We start from the raw sequence: 22317 nt of genomic DNA, 5'->3' as shown, positions 1-22317 counted from the left end.
GGTAGATTTCTATGTTACGATCTGAAAATATTAGTATTTTCTAGTGCTAGTACGAATTCTATTTGACATTACAAATCTTCACGTTTAATTATACAATAAAAAATTAAAAGATAGATATTTCACGCCAATTCGATTACAATTTAAGTATCTGCGAGTAATTAAAAGGGTATTCAAGCGATTGGTTCTAAAAAATTCTTCCCTTCGATCGTAAATGCTTCCGTGAAAATAATATCCGGCAAAAATGATCTAAAATTACTTCTCGGGAAATAAAACAGTTTTACGAGTCGAATAATAAATGCCTGTACGTTTCCGCTGGACCATTTCCATGAAAAACAATGACCGTTTAACAGTGGATAATTGTCACAAGCTGGATATCGCGAAGTCTATAAAGATTTAGCTGGTCGAACAGGCGAAAGTTGTCCACCGTGTATAAATAATACTGGAGCAGCATTCGTTTGGATTCAGTGCACCTTGATCTATCGCCGCGGCTAGGAAAAATCATGGGACGACTGGTTGGTATTTCGAATCTTCAACCTTCGAGTTTCATTAAGTAGATTCTTCCTTTTCCTCCTTTCGCGAATATTTTAACAGATCAAAGGTGAACCATATCGTTTTATTTCTCTTTTGAAATTTTAAACGACATTTCAATTGCGAGTAATACTAGAAAATACTAAATTCCAATTATTTTGATACATTTTTTCATGGAAATCCATGTATCCATCGAATCTCCTACTCATCTTGTATAAAACAACGGTACACCTTGATTCGATAACATTTTCCAAAAATACGTTTTAAAAATGTTTTAAAAATGTTTTACTCTTTCTCCTATTCCATAAAAATTCAACGCTTTCGACTAATATTTATGGAATTTCCACACAGCAGCAAAGCATCATCGCGTTATTATGCTTCTCTATCGTTCTAAGTTGTTCCGCCACCCGAAAAGAGGACCTCGAAAGGGCAGCGGAGCTCGCGGTGGAAAAGGCTGCGGAAAGGGCAGCCGAAAGGGCAGTGGAAAAAGCGTTGGAAGGCGGAAATGTCACCACCGAATCAAAGAAAATTCGGGAATCTTACTCCAACACGCGAAAAGTTCCTTATCGCGAGGATTTCACTTACGAGAGTCATTCCTTGTCTTTAGAAGACGAAGGAGAACCAGAGGACGACACGGAGGACTGGGGCTACTCGAGAAGATTCAGATTAAGGTCGTTCAAAGAATGGCCAAGTAGAATCAGAAACGAAGGTTGGAAAAGATTTCCAAGGAGCGATTTGTCTCTGCAACAGGTCTCAGCTTGGGAAAGGCCAAAAGTGTTAACAGTTGAGAAGAAGATTCCAGTACCTGTGACTGTAGAGAAGAAAGTACCATATCCTGTGTATAAACATATACCCTACGAGGTGAAGGTGCCGGTACCACACCCTTACACAGTTGAGAAAAAGGTACCATATCCAGTCAAAGTGTTCGTAAATGTACCTGTCGAGGTACCAGAGCCGTACACGGTGGAGAAAAAGGTACCATACGGAGTGAAGGTAGATCGGCCGGTACCGTACAAAGTGGAAATTCCAGTTCCCCAGCCGTACACCGTCGAGAAAAAGATACCGGTGGAGGTAAAGGTGCCGGTACCACAGCCGTACACCGTCGATAAGACAGTGCCCTACGAGGTCAAAGTACCGGTTAAGGTACCACAGCCCTACGAAGTGGAGAAAAAGGTACCGGTACCAGTCAAGGTCGTCGTAAATCGACCTTATCCAGTCCCAATACCGAAACCGTACCCTGTGGAGGTCGCTAAACCGTATCCAGTGCCTGTGGCCAAACCGTACCCTGTCGAGATTAAGGTACCAGTCGATGCACCTTTCCCTGTAACTGTGGAAAGACCGGTACCGATACCGATAAAGGTACCAGTGCCAAAACCGTATACTGTGGAGAGACCGATTAAAGTGGAGGTAAAGAAACCTTATCCAGTAGCGATCAAAGTACCGGTGGACAGACCGTACGAAGTGTATGTGACAAAGCCGGTACCAGTACCGGTAGAGAAACCATTCCCTTATTGGGTTCAAGTGCCAGTACCAGTGAATCTTGATCGGGACCAAGGTAGTTCTCATGGATGGAAGGACCGAGGAGATTCGAGGGAAGATGAGAAGAATATAGAAGCTAACGATGGACGTAAGAAGAGAAATATTCGATCGAGACGATAGAAGATCGAATCGTGGATCGGGTGCATTGAATTTGTGATGAGTGATAAGTTAGGGACGACAAGGATCGTATGTATTATTATATATTGTTTAAAACAAGTAGAGGATCGTTTTTCGTGTCGCCTTGATTTTTCTATTTCTTAAGGTAACGTTTTACTCTCTATAAAGATTATCCTTATTGCGATACTTTTCGCTTTTGTTTGCATGGAATCACTTTTTGAGGAAATATTTAATTTATAAATCAAATTTTACTAACACTGCTTGAAGAATTCAAGTAAGTGTATACCGTGCAATGAAAAATGTACGTATTTTAATGCTGTTTAATTCAGTAAAACTGTTGATAGTAACGATCTTCTAGTTGTTTCGTGTAATGTAAAATGTATATTTTGACTGATTTCCAGCATCGTTGATTCTTCAAAAGCAAAGATGTTCAGGATTCTTATTTTTAGAAATAATTCTCATTTATAAGTTGATTTTCTGTTTAATGTAAATAAATATGCTTCTAATACTATACACTCTGGAAACCTTGTTTTCTTATCGGTCTTCGCGTGTTTCTCTTCCATTAGATTAATTTCTCGCGAATAATTAAACGCATGACCGCAGTTACGTGAGTTTCTCACGGAAAACTCGTTAACGTTTCGATCGATATGCATATTTCTCGAACTGTTCTCTTCCCCAAGAGTAGATTCTTTTCGAGGAAGTACTCGTCAAATTTCAATTACAAAGGATTAAAAATCATCCCTTTCTAAATTTACATTTTTATGTATTAAATTAAAGTTTAGATCAATCTTCCGAACTTTTAAAATTGCTATCTAAATTGCTACATCGCGAAAAGTAATGATTATCACGAAGAAATTACCTAATGATTAAGTAATATAAAATCGTGTTTAACTCTTCTCTCAAATCCAGTAATTTAACTTCCGGCTTTAGTAAAATATTCCTAGCCGTCAATAACGTAATGTATAATTCATATATCTTTAATTGATGATGGTAATTTAGAAACTCACGATACTTTCACGCATCAAAAATCAGCAAATGTTTCATCTAATCTATCAATGATATCACCGTATTTATTTCTTCTCCCTCGTGCTATTTTACTTTTAAGACCGCATAATTACTATGTAAACTGGCGATTAAAAAGCAACGGCGCGCAAAGTTTTCCATCTAACTATTGCAATCGTTACCTTTCCAGTTTTAGGATTTACGGTCTAACATACAGCAAATACAAAATGTGTAGTTTGACTTCCTCCATTTCGTAACCGTACAGCGTATACATTTTCAATTTACGTTTACCAAATGACCAACGAATTATGGACGAGAACGTATAATATTATATTATAACGTACGAAATGTTCGGTAGTATACGTTACGGAAACGAATAGAATTCGGTAAGACTCTCTCGTCTTACTCTCTCCAAGCGTAACGCGATTATCGTTTATCGACGCGATCGCGTTGCAGCGAGCTCAGGATCTACACGATCGATCTCTCGAGTCGAACGTAGCTTTATCCGCTACCGACACGAGCCGTACGTATATCTGCGGATCCCACCCGTCATACGTTCCGTATGTTCGGTGCTCCCTCCACCGTCGCTTTTCATTTTTTTGTTAATTCTCCCACCGCGAACCTTCTTCCTTCCTCGCGCTCTCTTCGTTCTACGAAAGAGGATTTCGCCGCAGACCAGAGGATCTACAGGTGATGGAAATGTCGCGCGTCCTCTTACGGGGACCGGAAACAGAGGGGGCAATCGCCTTGGCGAGAAACTTTGAAGTACGACAGAGAGAAGGGGAAAAAGAGGAGTATTGGACTAAATACGAATTCGCCAGTCCACTGGCGTAAAATAACAAGATCTTTCAGAATAGGCGAACTTTTTGAATCGCGTGATTAACGCGATCATTACAGCAAAGGTTGTCAACGATAACTTAAAGCTCCAATTTTGATAATTGCGCGATGCCAATCGTCAAATGTCTAATGTCTAGATTTAACTGTGAAATTCTCAGGTACCAGCATTCTGCTCAAAACTAACGACAAGTAGTACTTGACAATCGTTGAAAATTTTCGTAAAAAGAGAAGCTGTATCACCTGCCTGCGGGTTCGTCTTAATGGAAATCAATCGGTGATGAAAACCAAGGAAAAACAAGGAAATCTAACAGAACCGTTAGGCAAACTGCATTTAGGATTCTGATCGGTCTACCGTGAACATTCTCCTTGTACGATGAAATTCAGCAAATATGTCAGTTAGTTATCGTATTCCACCCTAATGCGTCGTCGATCGTCTTTATAATCTTCACCATATTTGCACCACTGGTTTCACGTATTTTCCTATTGTTGGTTCCCTATTATAGTCCGTGTATGAAGCAAGTATAGTTGCAATCTACGCTAAACTCGGTATCGTTTCGATGTAATCGATCGATTTAGAGATAGGGGCGCGAATCGAGGCAGGAGGGGAACTTGATAAACACTCGTACGTCTTCCGCGCAGTGAGCGTTTCCTTTCACCCTGGAAGAGAATCCGTGGTCGTAGCTACGCCAGTGTAACGGGTTATGGAAGCAAAGTTGCGGCTGGTCGAGATTTGAAAAAAATGTTATAACGTCGCGCGCGTCGAACAAGCAGCCGGTCGCTCGCTCGCGCGCCACACGCGTGTGTTTCACTTTTCCGCGAACGTAGCGCGAACAGGGGGGCTCGCGATCGATCCATGGTCGGGGGAAAGCGGACTATAAAGTCGGTAGCATCTTGGGGGGAAGTATCCAGTAAAGTCTGGACTTCGCCCAGATATCGGAGTGCCTGTAAGACATGAAATTTTTGGTGAGTACCGACAATCAACTATCCTCGAGAACCAGACAATCTACATTGAACAGAATTATAAGATAGAGTCCTTTAAAAGCGAAGAACTTCGAAAAAAATACTCGAATAGAATCCTTTAAAGGCGGAGAACTTTGAAATTTTTTAATTCTTTCTTCTAGACGATACTATTTATACGATATGATAAAATTTCGAACTGTTTCGAACATAAAATTTATGAAAGAGATAGGATAGGAGTGACTATTTTATTTCAGATTCCTACGATATTGTTTGGCCTACTGGCCACAGCGGCGTGCGAGAAGGAAACCACGAAGAACGTGGCAGCTCAAGAATCTACCGTAGAAAAGAAGCAAGAGAAACGAGGACTCAGTCATCTCGAGGGAGGCATCGAAGGCGGTGACTACGGCGGAGGACACGAGATCGCTCTGTCGGGAGGCAATGGCGGTGGATACGAAGGAGGTGACTATGGTGGTGGCTATGGCGGTGGTTCTGGTGGAGGATATGGTGGTGGCTACGACGAAGGTGGCAAAGTAAAGGAAGTCACGATCGTAAAGAGCGTGAAGATACCCTATCCGGTCGAGAAGAAGGTCCACTATCCGGTAGAGAAAGAAATACCATACCCAGTCAAGGTGCCCGTGCCACAACCGTACCCAGTGGAAAAGAAGATTCCGGTACCAGTAAAGGTTCTGGTCAAAGTACCCGTTCATATTCCACAACCCTATCCCGTGGAGAAGAAGATACCGTACCCTGTCCAAGTACCCGTGGAAAGGCCAGTACCGTACAAAGTTTACGTGCCACAACCGTATCCAGTGGAGAAGAATGTACCTTACCCCGTGAAGGTACCTGTACCACAGCCGTACCCCGTCGAGAAGCCTATACCATACCCCGTGAAAGTCGTGGAACACGTTCCCCAGCCATTCCCTGTCGACAAACCTGTACCGTACCCTGTGAATGTGCCTATTGAACGACCTTATCCCGTTCACATCTCGAAACCGTACCCAGTTCCGGTCGAGAAGCCGGTACCAGTGCCTGTCGAGAAGGCTGTACCTTATCCAGTGAAGGTACCCGTAGAGAGACCAGTCGGAGTTCCCGTAGAAAAGCCGGTACCTGTCGAAGTTAAGGTACCCATACCAGCGCCATACCCAGTGGAGAAACATGTACCGGTTCCTGTTGAAAAGCCTGTACCCTACGCGGTTAAAGTACCAGTCGAACGACCAGTAGCAGTTCAAGTTACGAAGCCAGTACCAGTGCCTGTCGCCAAGCCTGTGCCCTATCCAGTTAAGGTACCTGTACCTGTGTCGGTGCACAGTCACGGAGGAGGTTACGAGTCTGGAGGTTACGAATCTGGAGGTTACGAATCCGGAGGTTACGAATCTGGCGGTGGCTACGAGTCTAGTTATGGAGGGCATTAGAAGAATTAAGATGGAAAGGTCGCCATTGACACCTGGTAATATCGGCTCGACCGCCCAAATTGTCGCGTCGCCTCGATTTCCCCTTTTTGGAAATTCCTTAGAATTCATTTTCGACGCGACGAGGGTATATTTATTTTAATTATTTCTCAAAAAATCATTTCGCTGGATTGAAGAACGATTTATAGAAAGAATGAGTTGCGAAGTGGACGCTAGTTTTTGCGAGAAAGCGTTCTTCAGCCAGTGATTCATTCTATTTAGATCCTAGTGTTTTGATATCCTTTGATACCTGAGTACCTAAGAATACACATATTGTACATGTACGATGTATTGTATAAAGATTCACGCGGCGTCCGTCGGCAGAGTGACTGATTTGAGCTCAGCTCGTCGGACGCCCATATACCATGTCTTTCGCTTCTTTCTAATAAAACCAAAGAACAAAAATCGAATTTCTTTCTATTGGTTGCTTCGTCTCCTAACCAAACCTCCAAAATACCATGAAAGTTAAACAAATTCTATGAGAATCCGTTTGAAAATTTCTCAAACATTCGCCAAAAACTAATTCCGAACTGAATCAAGGCCGTTAATTACATTTTTATTCGGCGGTTTCGTAACTGCCTTTTCCTTCTTAAGGAGAACGTCTAACTCGGAAAATGCGATAGCATCACTGAATCGACTTTCGCGATGCGCGGTAACGCAACGTTACGTCCGTAACAAACGGTTCCTGGAAAAGTTGGAAAGTAACCGGTCGGTGGGCAAGAACGATTGCTCGCGAATGCGTTAACACGGAAGCGATCTGATGATTAACGCAACAAAAAACTGACCAACAATTAAGCTGGCCGTGGTCGAAGAAAGAGAAACTTTCATCGAACATGTATACGTAACGACGCCGATGGAAGAGCCGAAAAATTTCAATAACTGTTTAAACAAAACCACGTGCTTCTTTGCAGAGGATCGTTAACACGGAGAAAGCCTCTTTCTCCCAATGTATCGATGATACTACGAGACGAAACGCAGTTGGCAACGAATTAAGAATGATCAGAAGTGAAATCGCTCCTTATGGTTTTCATAAAAGGAGAAATCTAATTGGTGTCGATGTACTTGCGCGTTTCGTTGATAAAATATTATTACGTTTGAGATATTTGACTCTTAGTATGAGGTATGGATCATGGAGTTCGGTGATTAGGTTTATCGGGAGCCATCCGAAAAAATCACTGATACATTGATAATATTATCGATATATCTATATATTTCGTTGATTTCGAATAAAATTTGATAAAATTCCACGATATTCGCATCTCCCTCTGACAATAAAAAAATCAGATAATGAAGTTTAAAAGTGATACTTCTAATGAAGAAACTCAAAGAAATTAATATTATATTATCTGATACCTTGTCAATACATGGTATACGTTGTCGCTTTAAACTCGGCGGGTCTCAAGTAACTCGATCTTAGAACCTCAAAAGTTAAAAACTTACCGAATATAAGGGATGTTCGCAGGAATGTGATATTTGGCGCCAGGATCGAAGTCATCCTCGGTTCTCAAAACAGGCGGCTTGATTCCAGCGTATTGTTCCATCAATCGATGCCAATGACAATTGTAGTCTTCTCTAGTGATGTAACCACGGAAGATGTCCCACCGCCATCTCTCCATCGCAATGCTGAATGGCAATATCACCAATTTGTCCATCGCCAAAGAGAACAGGTAATTAATATCCGCTGTAGGTTCATCGATAAACTTGGTACCTAAACCAAGGGTTTGTAGATGACGAGGAGTGGCGACGCTGAGGGCAACGGCTTCACCCACTGTTTCGTGGAATCCTGTATAAACAAGCACGTTTTGCTTCTAGCGATAACCATGAGGGAAAGCGACAGGTACATTAGACAGACAAATTGTCAACCAGTAAGTATCTTTCAGTCTCTTTCACTCCTCAACGATGAACGACGAGAGATTGTTCTTATTGAATCGTAACTTTCTTACAGCTCAATAACAATTTTATCCCGTGAGCAGGATTTTATCTGGCTTTCCAGTCGATCATTAGTAATTTTCTCATTAAATTACAGAGATAGGATTATTCGAGTCGTCTAAGCTTAAAATTACGACTGAAAGTATTAACATTGAAAGTTGTTTCCATTTTATCAGTACAAGATATTATATAGTCATAGAAAATGATGGTTATCGAGCTGTCAATGTACTACTATTCATCACGCTGCTACTAACGAGTCAAATAATCTATTTTCAAATGTAGATCGATTAAGAATGTTTCATAACCGAGTTTGGTAAATTACAAAATTACTGAAAAATTTCTTTGACTCGACTCAAATATCTGGTCGACTTGAAATACCCTATTTTACTTTATCCTAAATCTATTTCAGGAATTGCCCGTGACCGTCAAATTTCCCATAATATCTATCCATTTAACATAGTCCGGTTATTCCAACCGACTTTCCAGGCCCCATAAAGCGACTTCGCAAGGTCACAGGCATCGTTCAAGATTTATTTTCATAGTATCTAGTCGGCGGTTAGGCGAACGACCGACTGGCGGAACGGTGAAAGCGCGATTATACCATAATAAAAATATTTTAACGATCTGGCGTACGGATTAGAGAGTACTCGCACATCCATTCGGACACACCGGGTCGGTACTCGCGCGAATTCGTTTCGACCGTATCGTTCTCGCTCTCGCTTTCGCGCTATTAGCCGTAAAAGTTCCGAGTGGACCGCCTACCGGAAGTCGAGGAGCGACCCAGACTTATGTAACGACAGCGACTTATGTCCATCGTGCTATCGCGTGTCGTTCCGTCGTTTCTCGTTCATGAACCTACCGTTCGTTTTTATAGGCTTCGCTATCGTGTGTATTCCTCGTTTGTTCCGTTTTCAGAACATCGAAACGTTTGTATTTCATTTAATGACGCATGATTTCCGGGTGGTCGATATTCGATCGTTCGAAAGATCTTTGCGAAAGAAAGGAAAGTAAGTCTGTACGTTTGATTATCTTCTTTTGGTAGTTCGCGATGGATTTTTTAAAAACGTTGATTTTACTTCGCAACATAGAAAATAACTGATTTGCAAGTTTGAAAGGAAACGTCTACGTTACCTGGATTGGCGCCGTCTCTGAATTCTCGAGCCAATCCGCTGTAACGTAAGAAGTATTGAATGTGAGCCATTTCGTGATGTACTGTGATTAGATCCTTCATGGTAACCTTAGTACACATCTTGATTCTGAAAAAAATGAAATTAATTAGCTAATCTGTTTTTTATAATTAGATTGCGGATATTTATTTTATAACAAGGGTAAACACGCAAACATATACATATTATTGTATTTGAAAAATAAAATATTCTCTCATCTAAGTTTTAATGTTTTAGTCGTTTTTAAAGAAAACTTTATCTAATTATTGATTATCTGTAAAATATAAATGTTCACATATATAGACATTCGTAGTCTTTTTGTAAGCATAAAACTCGATTAAGTTACCTGTAATCTAAACGATTGCAAAAGTCCCAAGCAGAAGCCTGGCAAATTAAAGGTCGATTTCCAGGATCCACGATTATGCTACCGGCCCAGAATTCAGGAGGCATGGCGCTCAGGTTGAGGGACAGATAAAATTCCTCCGCGATCCTGAACATCTCGATAGGCGTGTAACCCTAAATCAATTGCCAAAACAATTTCAATTTCAATTCCGACTAATCAAAACATGATACGCGAGCTAATTACAACTAATTAATTTCAATGAACGTGTGTCTACGGAGCCTTATCTCACGGTAAAACGTAAATTCATGTAAACACGCAGTGTGAAAGTCTTTCGGCATAATTGAAAATGGATAAACGCAAGAAATCGTAAGAACGATTGTAATCGAATATTCGAAGCATAAACAAGAATCGATCGTGAAATTTAAAAAATTGAATCTTGTGGTATTATTTGTAAGAGGGCGAATTCAATATTTTTCGTGCATGATCGATGATTGAAGGTTTCAAAGTTTTATGCATTACGTAACGAATAATGAAGAGAGCAGAGAAAAAGGAACAAAGAATTCCAATGGAAATAGGTGAGCGAAACATTGCATTTCTCGAATCTTCACTTACTTCACCGTCGCTTTCGAATCGTAACAGGTTACTTTCGATTCTACTAGGAAACAATGGTCGGTCTGGACTGAATTCATTAGCTTGTCCAACTTAATTCTTCTGATAAGAATTACGTAATGCGTAACTTTTACCTGGGCCTGCATTTCCTGTGTCACGTCCAGATAACTTTTCCCTGGATACGGTATCGTGATATCGATGATGTTGGTCCATGATTGTGCCCAAATATTACCTGTTAATTTTCGTTATATTTTAAAATAATTGCACACCTTATGCGGGGTTTTATAATAGTATTAACTCATTCAAGATATCAATAACTCAAACGTTGGTAGATATTTGTATCGTTAATAGTTATCGCTTACAAACGGATGTTTTTTCAACGAAAGAAATCAGTTTAGTTTGAGAAATTAATTATACAAAAATATTGATTTAAGAATTCGGTAAAAAGAGAATATTTCACGACCAGGGTCGTGAATTTGTCAAAACGCAAGTCATAACTACAAAAGCTAACTTAATTAGGAACAACGTTGTCAAAATACATCAATCTTGAATGTATTAAAAACCATGTTAGTACCAAGAATATGAGCTGGAAGAGGAGCATGAGTGCCGATCTTTTCAGGTCCATACAGGTCCCTCAATTTTCTTCGAACGTACGCGTGTAATTCTTCGTAAAGAGGACGTATCATTTCCCATACTTCATCGATGTCTTGTTGTAGGTTTGGAGATTCATAGGGGAACATCCAATATTCGGCTGCATCGGTGAAATCTACGGAGCGATACATTCTTTTATAGTTTCCGATTATTTCAGCCGGATGTCTTTAATTCTTTGCGTTCAGCTTCTAAATTTTAGTGCAAAAGCCAGCCGAAAAAATGTATTCTACTACGCTTAAAAAAAGAAAAACAATTTTCCTTACAAGCTAGGAAATTCAACTTTAAAAGAGTTAAAAGTTTATTTTCTAACATACTATTCAATCTAGCAGCTTCATTGTTTAACATGACGAGTTGTTGATAGAGGTCCTTGATCCTCATCCCACTTCGTCTTCTCCATTCTGCCCAGACATACTGCAACTCGTCCCAATTGCGGCTTTTCGCCATGATCTGCGATATATCTGCGAAACAACATTATTTAGAAGTAAACGGCCAAGCATCTTCATCCGCGACGATGAATAAGTAAACCGTCTATTTATAGAAGCGTCTCTCTGCTCGATTACGATTTTCACTTCGAGTAGCTTTCACGATGATCGTTCGACAGATTCGATTCTGATGGTTTGTTGCAACACATGTGACCTAAGCTCCATGCAAAGCTGATTACCGCAATGGTTGAAGAAATGTAAGATACGTGGAGCTGATCTGCATAATTTTAATGTAAATGACAAACGAGATCCAGCTTCGCGGTCTTATTCGTAAGCTTGCAGTTCTCTTTTAATGGGATTGTGTTACGTATTCGTCATTAAACAGCAATTTTACACGAGCAACGATTTTCTAAAACTATGGGGAAGTTCTCTAAAACGATTGGCTGAACGACAGAGCGCTTGCCGATGAAATCGTTGGAGACTTAAGAACTATTACGCATTTTTCTCTTTCCGCGTGTTACGCGCACGCTTGTTGTTACAGACTGAATCCTGATCGAGTAAATGAACCGTGAAGCAAGTAGAATCGCAAGGAGGATCGTAAACTTCCGTGTTTCTAAATACATTGCTCTTTGGGCGTTGATTGCCTTGTGCGGTTTACGAGGCGCCATTTAGTATAACTAGACGCTTGAAAAACATATTTCTTAATCATGTAACGTGAGAGAAAATGGTTTCTTCAAGATCCCAGATATAAATTAATTTATTAATTCTTTGAGAGACCTTTCAAACACCATTGGCATATTCTATAGGAAATTGCACTTTCCGTCGATACGAAAGCTGCATGAAAATGGCTTCCACCAGAAAAAGGGTAAATTTAAAGGAAGAACGTAAGTAACTCAATGAGAAAAAAGAAAATTAAAGTGCATCAATGTATGAAGATCTGTAGAATATCTGTAGATTCTGTGGGAGATCTCCGATATAAATTAATCTATTAATCCTTCAAGAAGAGAAACGATTTGCCAAGTAATATAAACATTTTCTATAAAAAAATTACTCGCTTAAAAGGAAAATTTCTAGAAAAGCTTCACATGAATAATTCAACCAAGAAGAACAAAGAAAATTAAAGAAGAGTATCGTGCAGAGAAAAAATTGCAAATTAAATCGCGATGAATTTTCATGAAACCCTCTGCGAATCTCTTTGTGATGCCGCCTCGATGTAGTATGTTGAAATATTCATCGTTTAGCCGTTTTGCGATTAGAGAGGCACTTTCTTGCGCGTAACAGTGGTCGCTTACGCATACCGTGGCAATTTCGCTGGCTGCAAGCCGTGAAAATCGTATCGCCATCTATTTTCCCCGATTCGGACGACCCTCGAGTTCTCAGACGTTATTCATTACCTGGATACAGTCGCAGCCCGCACCGGAAGGGATCGTTGTACGCGCAAATGCTAGCATCGTTATACACCGCCAGCATATCGTTGATCACGCTATTGTACTGAAAGAAAAGGAAACAATAGGCATGAGAAGAGCTCCATGTGGAAGCTTAACTATCGCGAACTATGAGCAAAAGATTTTAATATATAATAAAAAAAAAAAAAAAAAATACGTTTCGGTTTATTCGATGTTTTGTTTAAAATACAAGGAAGACTAAACTTTGATTTATTCTATTGATTAAAAATGATAATCGAAAAATATACTGATGGAAGCTGTTTCGAGTCATCGGAAGTAACAGAGAATTTTTCAAAATTCTCGGTACGAAATGGAGGAAACAAGAAGGTCGTAATTCACTAAAAAGAAGAGAGGAATAAGAGCAGAGAGGAAAGCAATAGAGAGGAAACTTTATTGGTCATGTCGTTAAGAAGTGAGAGAAAAAATATGGAGGAGACGTTATTTCCTGTGTCTCGATAGATAGAACGTCCTGTAGCTTATTTTTCGTTCCGTCTTGTTTCCGTAATCATTTATTTTTAGAAAATGTAATCTATTATGGACAGATACTTCCTATTTCTTTGGCCGAGGCTGTTATGAGACGAGAGGAAGTGCGTGATAGAATAGATTTGGTTTTCGTTTATTGCTTTGGGTTTCCTTTCTTACAGGATAATTGAACGCCTTTCTTTAGCGTAAATTGAATCGATTACGAGGGAGCAACTGTTTCATTTTTGTTTGCGTATTATTAATGTTTCTTGTGTGGTAAACTAGTTAATAAAATGAAGTTACGTCGAGTAACACAATCTAGCGCACATTCACGCGTGATATCGCGTATATGAAACGTTATATTCCAATGTGTTATTGTACAAATAGGTTTGTAAGTTGTGATTTTAACGCAAACTATATAAATAATAAGTATAATTTGTTTACGGTGAAACTAGCCTCAAACTTTTGTGCATTGTATCTTCTTTACAAACCAAATTTTTCAAATTACAAAATCATACGCTAAACGATTATTACGCTAAACAAAAATTGGGCCCTTATGGGATTAGTAGTACATATTAAGTAATTATTTACTCTGTCCAATTGATCCGGTGGAAGCGCCGATGGTCCAACCACAGACAAATATCTGAGACGTCTTCTGACTACAGGATCCCTGATGTTATCCTTATCGATCTTCGAAATCAAGAACCAGGCTTGATTTTGAAAGTCTGCGTATATTCTCTGAGCTTCCAGCTGCAAAGAAATATTTCTATTTCAATAAACATCGTTAAAATGAATACTTTAATATCATTAATATTTTAATATATTTATTCATTCGACGACAGGTGCAATTTGTGTTAGAATATACAAGTCTTGTGTCGAAGAGCAAGGTAGTAATCGGTACGAAGGTGATCGTCCGAGCGAAACTGGTTCGATGTGCAAATCAACCAACGCCAGGTTTACCGTTAGAGATAAACGTTGCTATCTTTACTCTTCCTGGGATCAGAGATAGACGAAGGCGCTGGAGGAAAGGAAAATGCTCGAGAAAGTGTATACGAGTTTCTTTATGGGTCACTGGGAGTCGTTCAGATAGCGTAAAACGTAGAGGAACTCTAAATAAAAGTAAAAGTAGAAGAGTGCTCCGTTTCCTTTTCACTTTAGATGTATCGATAACGAACGGCAGAAACGAAGAAAATTCTTAAACGAGTTTTTCTAGAATGTTCAATTAACGTTTATGCTCTATGCCAAATAAAATTGATACTTATTTTTCAACTAAATATTTTTTACCGCGTTGGTAACAGTCACCTGTTTTCACCGAACATAGAATAATTCTATTTAAAAAATTAATTACGTAATATAAAATTATAGTGTGACAAAATTATGCTAGTTTTTGAATATATAAAATATCCAAAGGACAATGCTCGTTGTAATGCTCGATAGATGAAATAAATCGCTGCTGTAGTTTCAGTTTTTTAGTTACGTTCGTAAGAATTTAATTTGCATAAATTTATTATACGATATACGACCTAATTATAACGAAAGCGTCACTTTGAACATTTTGTAAATTCATTCACATTACACGCGCTCTGTGCATCTTTGTACGCTTAAATTTCATACAAATGTATTAAAATTCCCAGTCTAATGAGAGGCATATCAGTATTAAGCAACGTCGAAGAATCCCATGCACGTGTTTCACAGTAGGTCGCATACTGACGATACACGAGTTTTCCTAAGCTTCCAAGAATAACAAAAAATAATATGAAGAAACGAGGCAAGGATAGCCGACGATTATCATTAGCATCACGCGAATGTCTAGCGGATTTCGCGTTGAAGGCTGAAGATTTCCGTTCTAAGTTCGTTTGGACTGATGTTCCGTTGCGAAATCATTCAGGACACACCGATGGCACAATGGCAACGACTGGGAACGTTTCCCGCGGAGGTGTTCGGCCCCTCAGCGGACAATAAAGGCCGGCCACCGTCGAGGAAATCCCCGCGTACACGCGAAATCGCGATTCTCCGCGTCCTGACAGCCACGATGACGTTCCACGGTCTCACGAGCCGAATCATAGAGCAGGTCGAGGTCTCAGTGCCATCGAGTAACGTCAAACGGTTGTCTAGTGTAGAATATCACATATCCAGCATTATGAAAGCATCTGTTTTAGCGTCTTTTTATCTTAAGTAAAGGACAAGTATTGCATAAAAAATAGAAAAATTATTACACTATTTCAAATAGGTAGAATCTATTTTTTGAAGCAAATAGAAAATGAGTGGACCGAGAGCTATAGCGTACCTCATTTATTATTTTTTTTTTTACCCTAAATGTCTTATCGAAGATAAAAAATAAAGATATTCGGTTTTCTCCTAGGATATTTTGTTTATCTATACGCTATTAGGCTTGGATTAATCTCGGAGTAGCATACTAGTCATGGAACGTGTAAACTTGAAGTTCTAAAGTTAGTTGGCTTGTTTGATTTGAACGTTACTTTAATTAAGTCGTAGGCTCGTGGGGAGACTGGTCATTAGTCCGGTTGAAATTCAAGGTCGGTTGCATTAACTCGAACAGAATTCATGGCCGTAGGTTGGTGACATTAACGAAGAATGAAAATGTTGAACGATAAGGTGAAACTAACTCTTTCGAACGATACTTTCACGAGTTCCAAAAGTTTTTATCGTATGCGGGTATTTCGGCCACGAATTCATAGAAATTGTTATTTAAATTATACATGCTGGTGGATAATTCGTATTTACCGCCTGTAGTTGCGTGTACTCGCTCACGTCGGTTTCGTAGGCCCACTGCGCCGCCACATTGGCGTTACATCTTTCGGTACCAAGGAAATCTAATCTGGCTAAAATATCTTGTAGCTGTGCCTCGGTAGGTGGAATACCTCTCCCGAGATTATTTCGAGAATCGTCGTTCAGAGAGGGTAGATCTAGCTGGCCGGAGACCAGGGAGAGGAAACCAAAAAGAATCCAAGCGCGCATTATCTGGAAGAAAATTGTAATAATTGAATGGAAATGACAAGCAAGGGTCTAAAGCGCATTTACCACATTTTAAGAAAAAAACGGTTTTTAAGTAGTTTATACTGTCCCATAAGTTACAAACACCTAACGTGTCAAATATCTAATAATAAACGACGAAATATCTTCAATCTGTGTGTGATAGTTAACCAGAAACTGCTTATAACGTACTGCTATCAATCACTATTGCGCCGATAGTAGATACTTATGGCATCGACTGAAACCATATTGCTATTAATAAATAGAATCGATAAAAGAGATGAAGAATTTCTTTCTATGTCGCACATCTGTTCGTTCTCTTTTGGGTCAAATATTGAGAATAGCGAACCTTAGAGGAGCTTTGGTGAATTTCGAGAAATTCCGTGAAATTTCGTGAAATTAAATTGCTACCTAGTTCTATGCTAAATTCGAATAATTAATTTTGGAAAATTCTTCTATCTTTTCTGGAAAATTGTTTTAAATTACACGAATGACGACAAAGAATGTAAATGAAACCTATTGTTAGCATGATTTGAGATAACGACTCCGTTGATTAATTTAATGAGAGCCATTGGTTCGTGGTAGATAGCACATTGTTTTCGTAAATCGTACCGCGAGCTGTATTACAACTAGGACGTTTACGTGTAATTCATTTCTTGACTTCACGGTCACGTGTTATGTCTTCGCGTTACCTACTTCCTTTAGCATGAAAGGCTATTCATGCAGAGTAGTGGGTCATCTATGATCGCATGCCGATCCTGCCACCTTGAACGTTCGATATTCGAGCACGATCACGCGGCGCTATTAACCAACACGTGAGAAACTTGCTATATCTAAGTCACGGATTGGATTTTTTTAGATAGTATCCTCCATCTCATTCATTTAGTATCTAATATTTATGCACTACTGTTATTGTAAAAATAAAGGCTTAGAAATTTCCATTATCCTCTTGAAACGGGAAATATTCTTCCAATATCTTGCATAAGAAGTATTCTTGGATCAAACCTTTTAAATATATACGTGCGCGTTCCAAGATTCACACACTTCTATCACCAAATTAAAAAAAAGCTCGAGGGGTTTATCGATCTAAATGAAAGGAACTTCAATTTAGCAATTCTTGCGATCCGATCGATCAACCTTTCGAACCATCATTTTTAATTCCGCGCACTTTTTCGACAGCAATGAACTCGTGAAACTCTCCAATTAACAGATTCGCCGATTCATACATCGATCCTTCTAAATTTTTATCCCATTCACATTGCGCACTTTCACCCTTTTTCCTTCTTCATCGTCTGAACATTCTGCAGTCCCTTCTCTTGCGAGTGAATCGTCAAGCGAAGTCGTAGCGCACCTCAAAGAGGGAGAGACTTACGAGACCTTTCATCCCCCGATGATGGAGCGTCGCTCCTCCGTTGAGACGCTGTTCGATCTTGGATCGAGCAACAGGCATATGAATCTCGCGGTCTTGGAAGATGCACGATGAGACGCGACGACGATTGTTGACGAGCGGCCGTTTCGTTCTGGCGTCGCTAAAAGCTTCGTAGCCGACGCCAAGTGTACATTTATCCCTGCGAAGCAGTTCGAACGCGACCATAGGGAGGTCATCCGTAGCGAGAAGTGGGGATCCGCATGTACACCATGGTGTCGTCGTCGCATCGACAACGTCTCGAATCGTGAATAAGCGTGGGAGGATTCGAGGGAGGAAGGGACATGCTAAGAAGATGAAAGAAAAAGACTTAACCTCTGAGAAATTGGCTAAACTCGTAAATGTGATTGATGATGTGCGATGTCGTTTTTATTAAAAAATAAAGAAGACTGTCTGTATAAACTTTGCAAAAATCTGGCTTTAACGCTATATGAGTATTCAAGGTATTATATAAATATGGCTGGATATATTACGTAACTTTATGTTTATGGTAAATCCTATTTCTACTTGAAACAACGACTAAGTGACTTTTTGTGGTACCAGATTATTGATCGCTGTAATCTCAACGTCAAACAATCCAGTTTTTACTGTGTTTTTTTCTCTATATGACACGACGGTTCTGTGAAAACATTCTTACCTCATCTACAAAATTACTATTACTTTCAGTTCATATCAACATTCATTCATGGTATCATGTTTTCCAAGTAATCGCGATATCAAGAGAAAAAGTTAATGTTTCTATTGAAATAGGTAAGAATCACGTTAATCGTATTAAACGAGGACATTCGAAGGAGATAAAGGAATGTTCGCGGACGAAAACAGGTCAGAGAGAAGGTTATGGAATCGAGGGCCAACCTGTGCTGGTCGATTACGAAAGTTCGAAGCTCTCACGTTGACACTCGTTGTCGTACACGTCGTCGACCTCTTTCAATGAGCCTCATTGTCTTCGAGTCGAGTACGCGTCTCTTTTGCATCTCGCAACTGTTTTCCATTTATTCTTCAATTCTATCGAACCAATATTTCAATTACCTACTTATGTTAGTTTCAAAGGACAATTTTGAACTCGAGAAACGTCACCACTTTATCGATTTCTCCAAAGAACGAAGGTCTTCCAAAGTTTCTGCAAATCTGTTAATTTTTGTAGATGATCCATTTATGACGAAAGGGCTCAACTAGGTAGTTCAGCGGTAATCGATCAAAATTGAGATGGATGGAAGACAGATGGAGACTTTGCGGAGGATTGATTACGGTAGGATATTAGATGACATTTAGCAGAGCGGGTAGAATTATGTATTATGTGGCCCTTTCAAGAATCATCCAACATTGAATTCTCAAAAGTCCTTGTTTAATCTAATACGGTTTATCGTCCGAACCTAAATTAAAGAATATTCGAAACTGGGCATTAAACGAATGTTTTGTGACGTTCGAAAGAATAATACGATTTATATATGAAACATCGACGAATTCCTCGAAAATATAAAAAATGACTCGATCGGACAGGATGATTCATCGCAGTTAATGTGTCTAATTATGTAATTATCTCTGAATCTCATCGATGCCGTTTCCTGCTTCGGCTACCTGTGCTTCCTCCTGAGAATTCTTAAGCGTCATTGTGTCACCACTGCATGAACCTTTAATTGAAACCGTGATTCATAATTTTGCAAGTTTTAATAACGCTATGCGGCCGTGGGAAGACAGCGGGGTTTAAATTGCACGTTTAATACGCATTGTTAGACAGTCGGTTTTCGACTCGCGATTAATCGCGATCTTCTATCATTTCTGCCTTTTCATCGGAGCGTCGAAGGATTATGACGCAGCTATGAATTAAAGTTAACACTAAAGATTGTAGTTCCTTATATGTTTAGTAATAATCCAGTACACAATTGTATAATAGTTACTTCAGTCTTATAACAGACATCATTAAGAATTGAGTTAGCATTATACATTAGCAACCTGCCAAGATTTACCTAAATTTGCTATATATCATAAGAAGAGTTCTTTCCTGGATACGCTATACATGTATATGGATGAACCAACGAAACACACGAGCAAAATATGAGAACTCAATTTTGTTTTAGTCGATTTTTTTATTTGCACAAGAATGGATAAAGATCCACAGTCTAGCAACTAACAAGCACTCTCTATCTCACTCCAGTTAACTGTCTTCCAATTCCAATTGCGATTTGCAATTTTGCAGGCAGAATGATAAGACTGCGAACCGTGGGAAAGAATGAGGAGAAAATGGGCGATTAGTATTCATTACGTACGCTGTTCAAGGCGATCGTTATGCATTTGTTTTCATTGATCAAGGAAAAAGCGTCCACCTGCGTGACGCATCGATCTGACAGCGACTAAACTCATCGATCGACAAGAGAACGTCGAACAGCCGCACCCTGCCGCTGATCACGAGGATAGTCTCACGATGATGATGGAACTGTATATAGGGTATTTCAGTCATCGTGTTACAATCAACAAGGATGTAATATTAAATGGAAAAATAAATTGAAACCATAGAACAAAATTTTGTTATACGATGCTTTGTGTTTTTCAAGCAGACTCGCTCCTCGCTGACTGTACTATGATTATAAAGATATGTTGTATATGTGACTTGTTCTATAGTTCAGTAAGTTAGGCCTTAAGTCAATGTAACGAAGCTCCGTTGTTCGTGTGTATAACGAGTCGTGTGTAAATGCGTTGCTGGATCATTTTATATCGATATCGTGACACGTAATATTCCTAAAAATTTCTCAAAAATAGATTCTGTGGCTCTAAAGGAGTATATCAACCCTTTGTTTCAGGGGAAAGATTATACTTCGAAATCTGCTATTACCTCTCTTAAAATTCAAGATTACGTATCACGCGCACGTAGTTAATTACCGGGGTCTTCACCGGCGAAATTGAATTAACGCGTAGAAGGGCACGCACGGAACGCGAATTCAGGTTTCAATGCCATGAGCTAGCTCACGTCACAGGCAATAACGCATAGCATAGCGCAGGTGGTTTTTACTTTAAAAGCGCGCCTCGTGTTCTTCCAGCGAACAACTTTGACAATGCTAATCCTGTCGAGAGATAATGGGTGCACCAATCCCACGTACTGACCGCAATTCTAGGTTCAAGTACGCAAACATTTACGAAGCGCAGCCGTGCGTTTCTTCAGCCTTTTTGTTGGTAGCTGATAGGTCTTTACGCTCATTATGTCTCTCCCAAGTCAAAGAAGATACTGTACGTTCTACGAATGCTTACAGTGACACACGAAAATATTCGAATGCTCGTAAGAACCTTTTATAAATATAATATACAAGGTCAGGCCAAGTGATATGTAAAAGCGGAATAACATTTTTTTCATTTTCGGCTTAGTCTTCGAGAAAATCGAGTTTGGAAATGTATCAAGTATACTTGAACATGGCTAATTCCGGACTGGCACGTTTAAATGATCGCTTTTACATGTTATTCAGCCGGATCTTGTATATTATGCGCGATATAGAAAACGATCTCTAATTATTTCTGATGTAATGAAACTTCTTTTATTTCATCACTTTTTTACTACTGCATGTTTACTTCTTCGTTTGTTAATCGTGGAAGTTGTATGGCATAAGATGATAAAACACGTTTATTTGCAAAGCAAATGGAGAGTAATTTAATGCAACAGGAGGAGATCCCGAGATTAATTGACATCTTAAGGTTCCTAATTTAAATACAATGACAAAGTAAACATGTGATTTGACGCCGGGAAGAAAGATTGAAATAATTGTCGAATTGAATAATATATAATGCTATCTGCGCTTGTCGAGTAATGCAATAAGTGTGATTTGATACGTCAAGGAAACATACGAGCGATTAAGTAAGAGAAACTCCTCTAGAGTGGAATTGCATAAGCAATTTGGCGAAGAAAGTAAATCTATAAGATATTTCCTCACATCTACGTTACGTTTCGGTACACTTTCACTAAATCTATATCTAAACTTAATTCATCATGTTCACATTTTCTAATATACGCACGAACGCAAATCTTTGTCCATCTTCCGCGTAAACTGACAATTTCGTTGTAGCTATGTAACAGAAAACGGCGATTGTCAGCGTTATTACAAGGTAACCGATGAAACGTGGGAAAACAGTGATACGTGTTACCGGTATTACGCGAGCACGCTCAAGAATTATTCAAAATACAACGCTACGACGATGGCAAGGTCGATCGGCTAAATGATTGAATTCTTTTCATCGATCGGTTCGTCAGACTCCTGGGTGAAGGTTAACGACGCGTTTCACGAGAAAAGAGAATCGAAAAATAGCAAATCAGGTGTAAAAATCGTCGCAAAGAATCTAAAACGTGACATCGACACGCTTGTTGCATTGGAGACAAATTGGACTATTTTCATGGGTGAGAAGCTATTCCTAAAAAAGAAGTTATTTCATCGATTCATCAATCTTGTTACATAAAG

The 22317-nt window shown here is 39.4% G+C and overlaps 3 protein-coding genes across 7 annotated transcripts in view; 2 read left to right on the top strand and 1 right to left on the bottom strand.

The window, feature by feature from the left end:
- Ance-3 (angiotensin-converting enzyme Ance-3) overlaps positions 1 to 22317 on the bottom strand; it is a 54579-nt gene that overhangs the window by 29198 nt on the left and 3064 nt on the right. The window contains exons 1-10 of one of the 5 annotated variants that reach the window (XM_072010528.1): positions 17825 to 18008; positions 16204 to 16440; positions 14050 to 14208; positions 12946 to 13042; positions 11444 to 11587; positions 11053 to 11244; positions 10613 to 10710; positions 9873 to 10042; positions 9492 to 9616; positions 7872 to 8214 (exon numbers count right to left, since the gene is read on the bottom strand). In XM_072010528.1, coding sequence (XP_071866629.1) covers positions 7872 to 8214; positions 9492 to 9616; positions 9873 to 10042; positions 10613 to 10710; positions 11053 to 11244; positions 11444 to 11587; positions 12946 to 13042; positions 14050 to 14208; positions 16204 to 16440; positions 17825 to 17902 — 1643 coding nt within the window. In that variant the 5' untranslated portion in view covers positions 17903 to 18008. Of the gene's footprint in view, positions 1 to 7871; positions 8215 to 9491; positions 9617 to 9872; positions 10043 to 10612; positions 10711 to 11052; positions 11245 to 11443; positions 11588 to 12945; positions 13043 to 14049; positions 14209 to 16203; positions 16441 to 17148; positions 17176 to 17824; positions 18009 to 22317 lie in introns of those variants that run through there. The other 4 variants (XM_072010531.1, XM_072010529.1, XM_072010530.1 and 1 more) reach the window with 4 other exon arrangements.
- On the top strand, positions 173 to 2600 carry LOC139990874 (uncharacterized). Its single transcript, XM_072010448.1, has 2 exons — positions 173 to 512; positions 880 to 2600. The coding sequence occupies exons 1-2, from the start codon at positions 501 to 503 to the stop codon at positions 2185 to 2187; spliced, it is 1320 nt and encodes a 439-aa protein (XP_071866549.1). The 5' UTR covers positions 173 to 500; the 3' UTR covers positions 2188 to 2600.
- Positions 4828 to 6836, top strand: LOC139990913 (uncharacterized). Its single transcript, XM_072010546.1, has 2 exons — positions 4828 to 4986; positions 5238 to 6836. Exons 1-2 carry the CDS (start codon positions 4975 to 4977, stop codon positions 6393 to 6395), a joined length of 1170 nt encoding a protein of 389 aa, XP_071866647.1. The 5' UTR covers positions 4828 to 4974; the 3' UTR covers positions 6396 to 6836.

Source organism: Bombus fervidus, chromosome 9, assembly GCF_041682495.2.
Source record: "Bombus fervidus isolate BK054 chromosome 9, iyBomFerv1, whole genome shotgun sequence".
NCBI lineage: Eukaryota > Metazoa > Arthropoda > Insecta > Hymenoptera > Apidae > Bombus > Bombus fervidus.
This window is presented reverse-complemented; position numbering and strand designations above follow the sequence as displayed.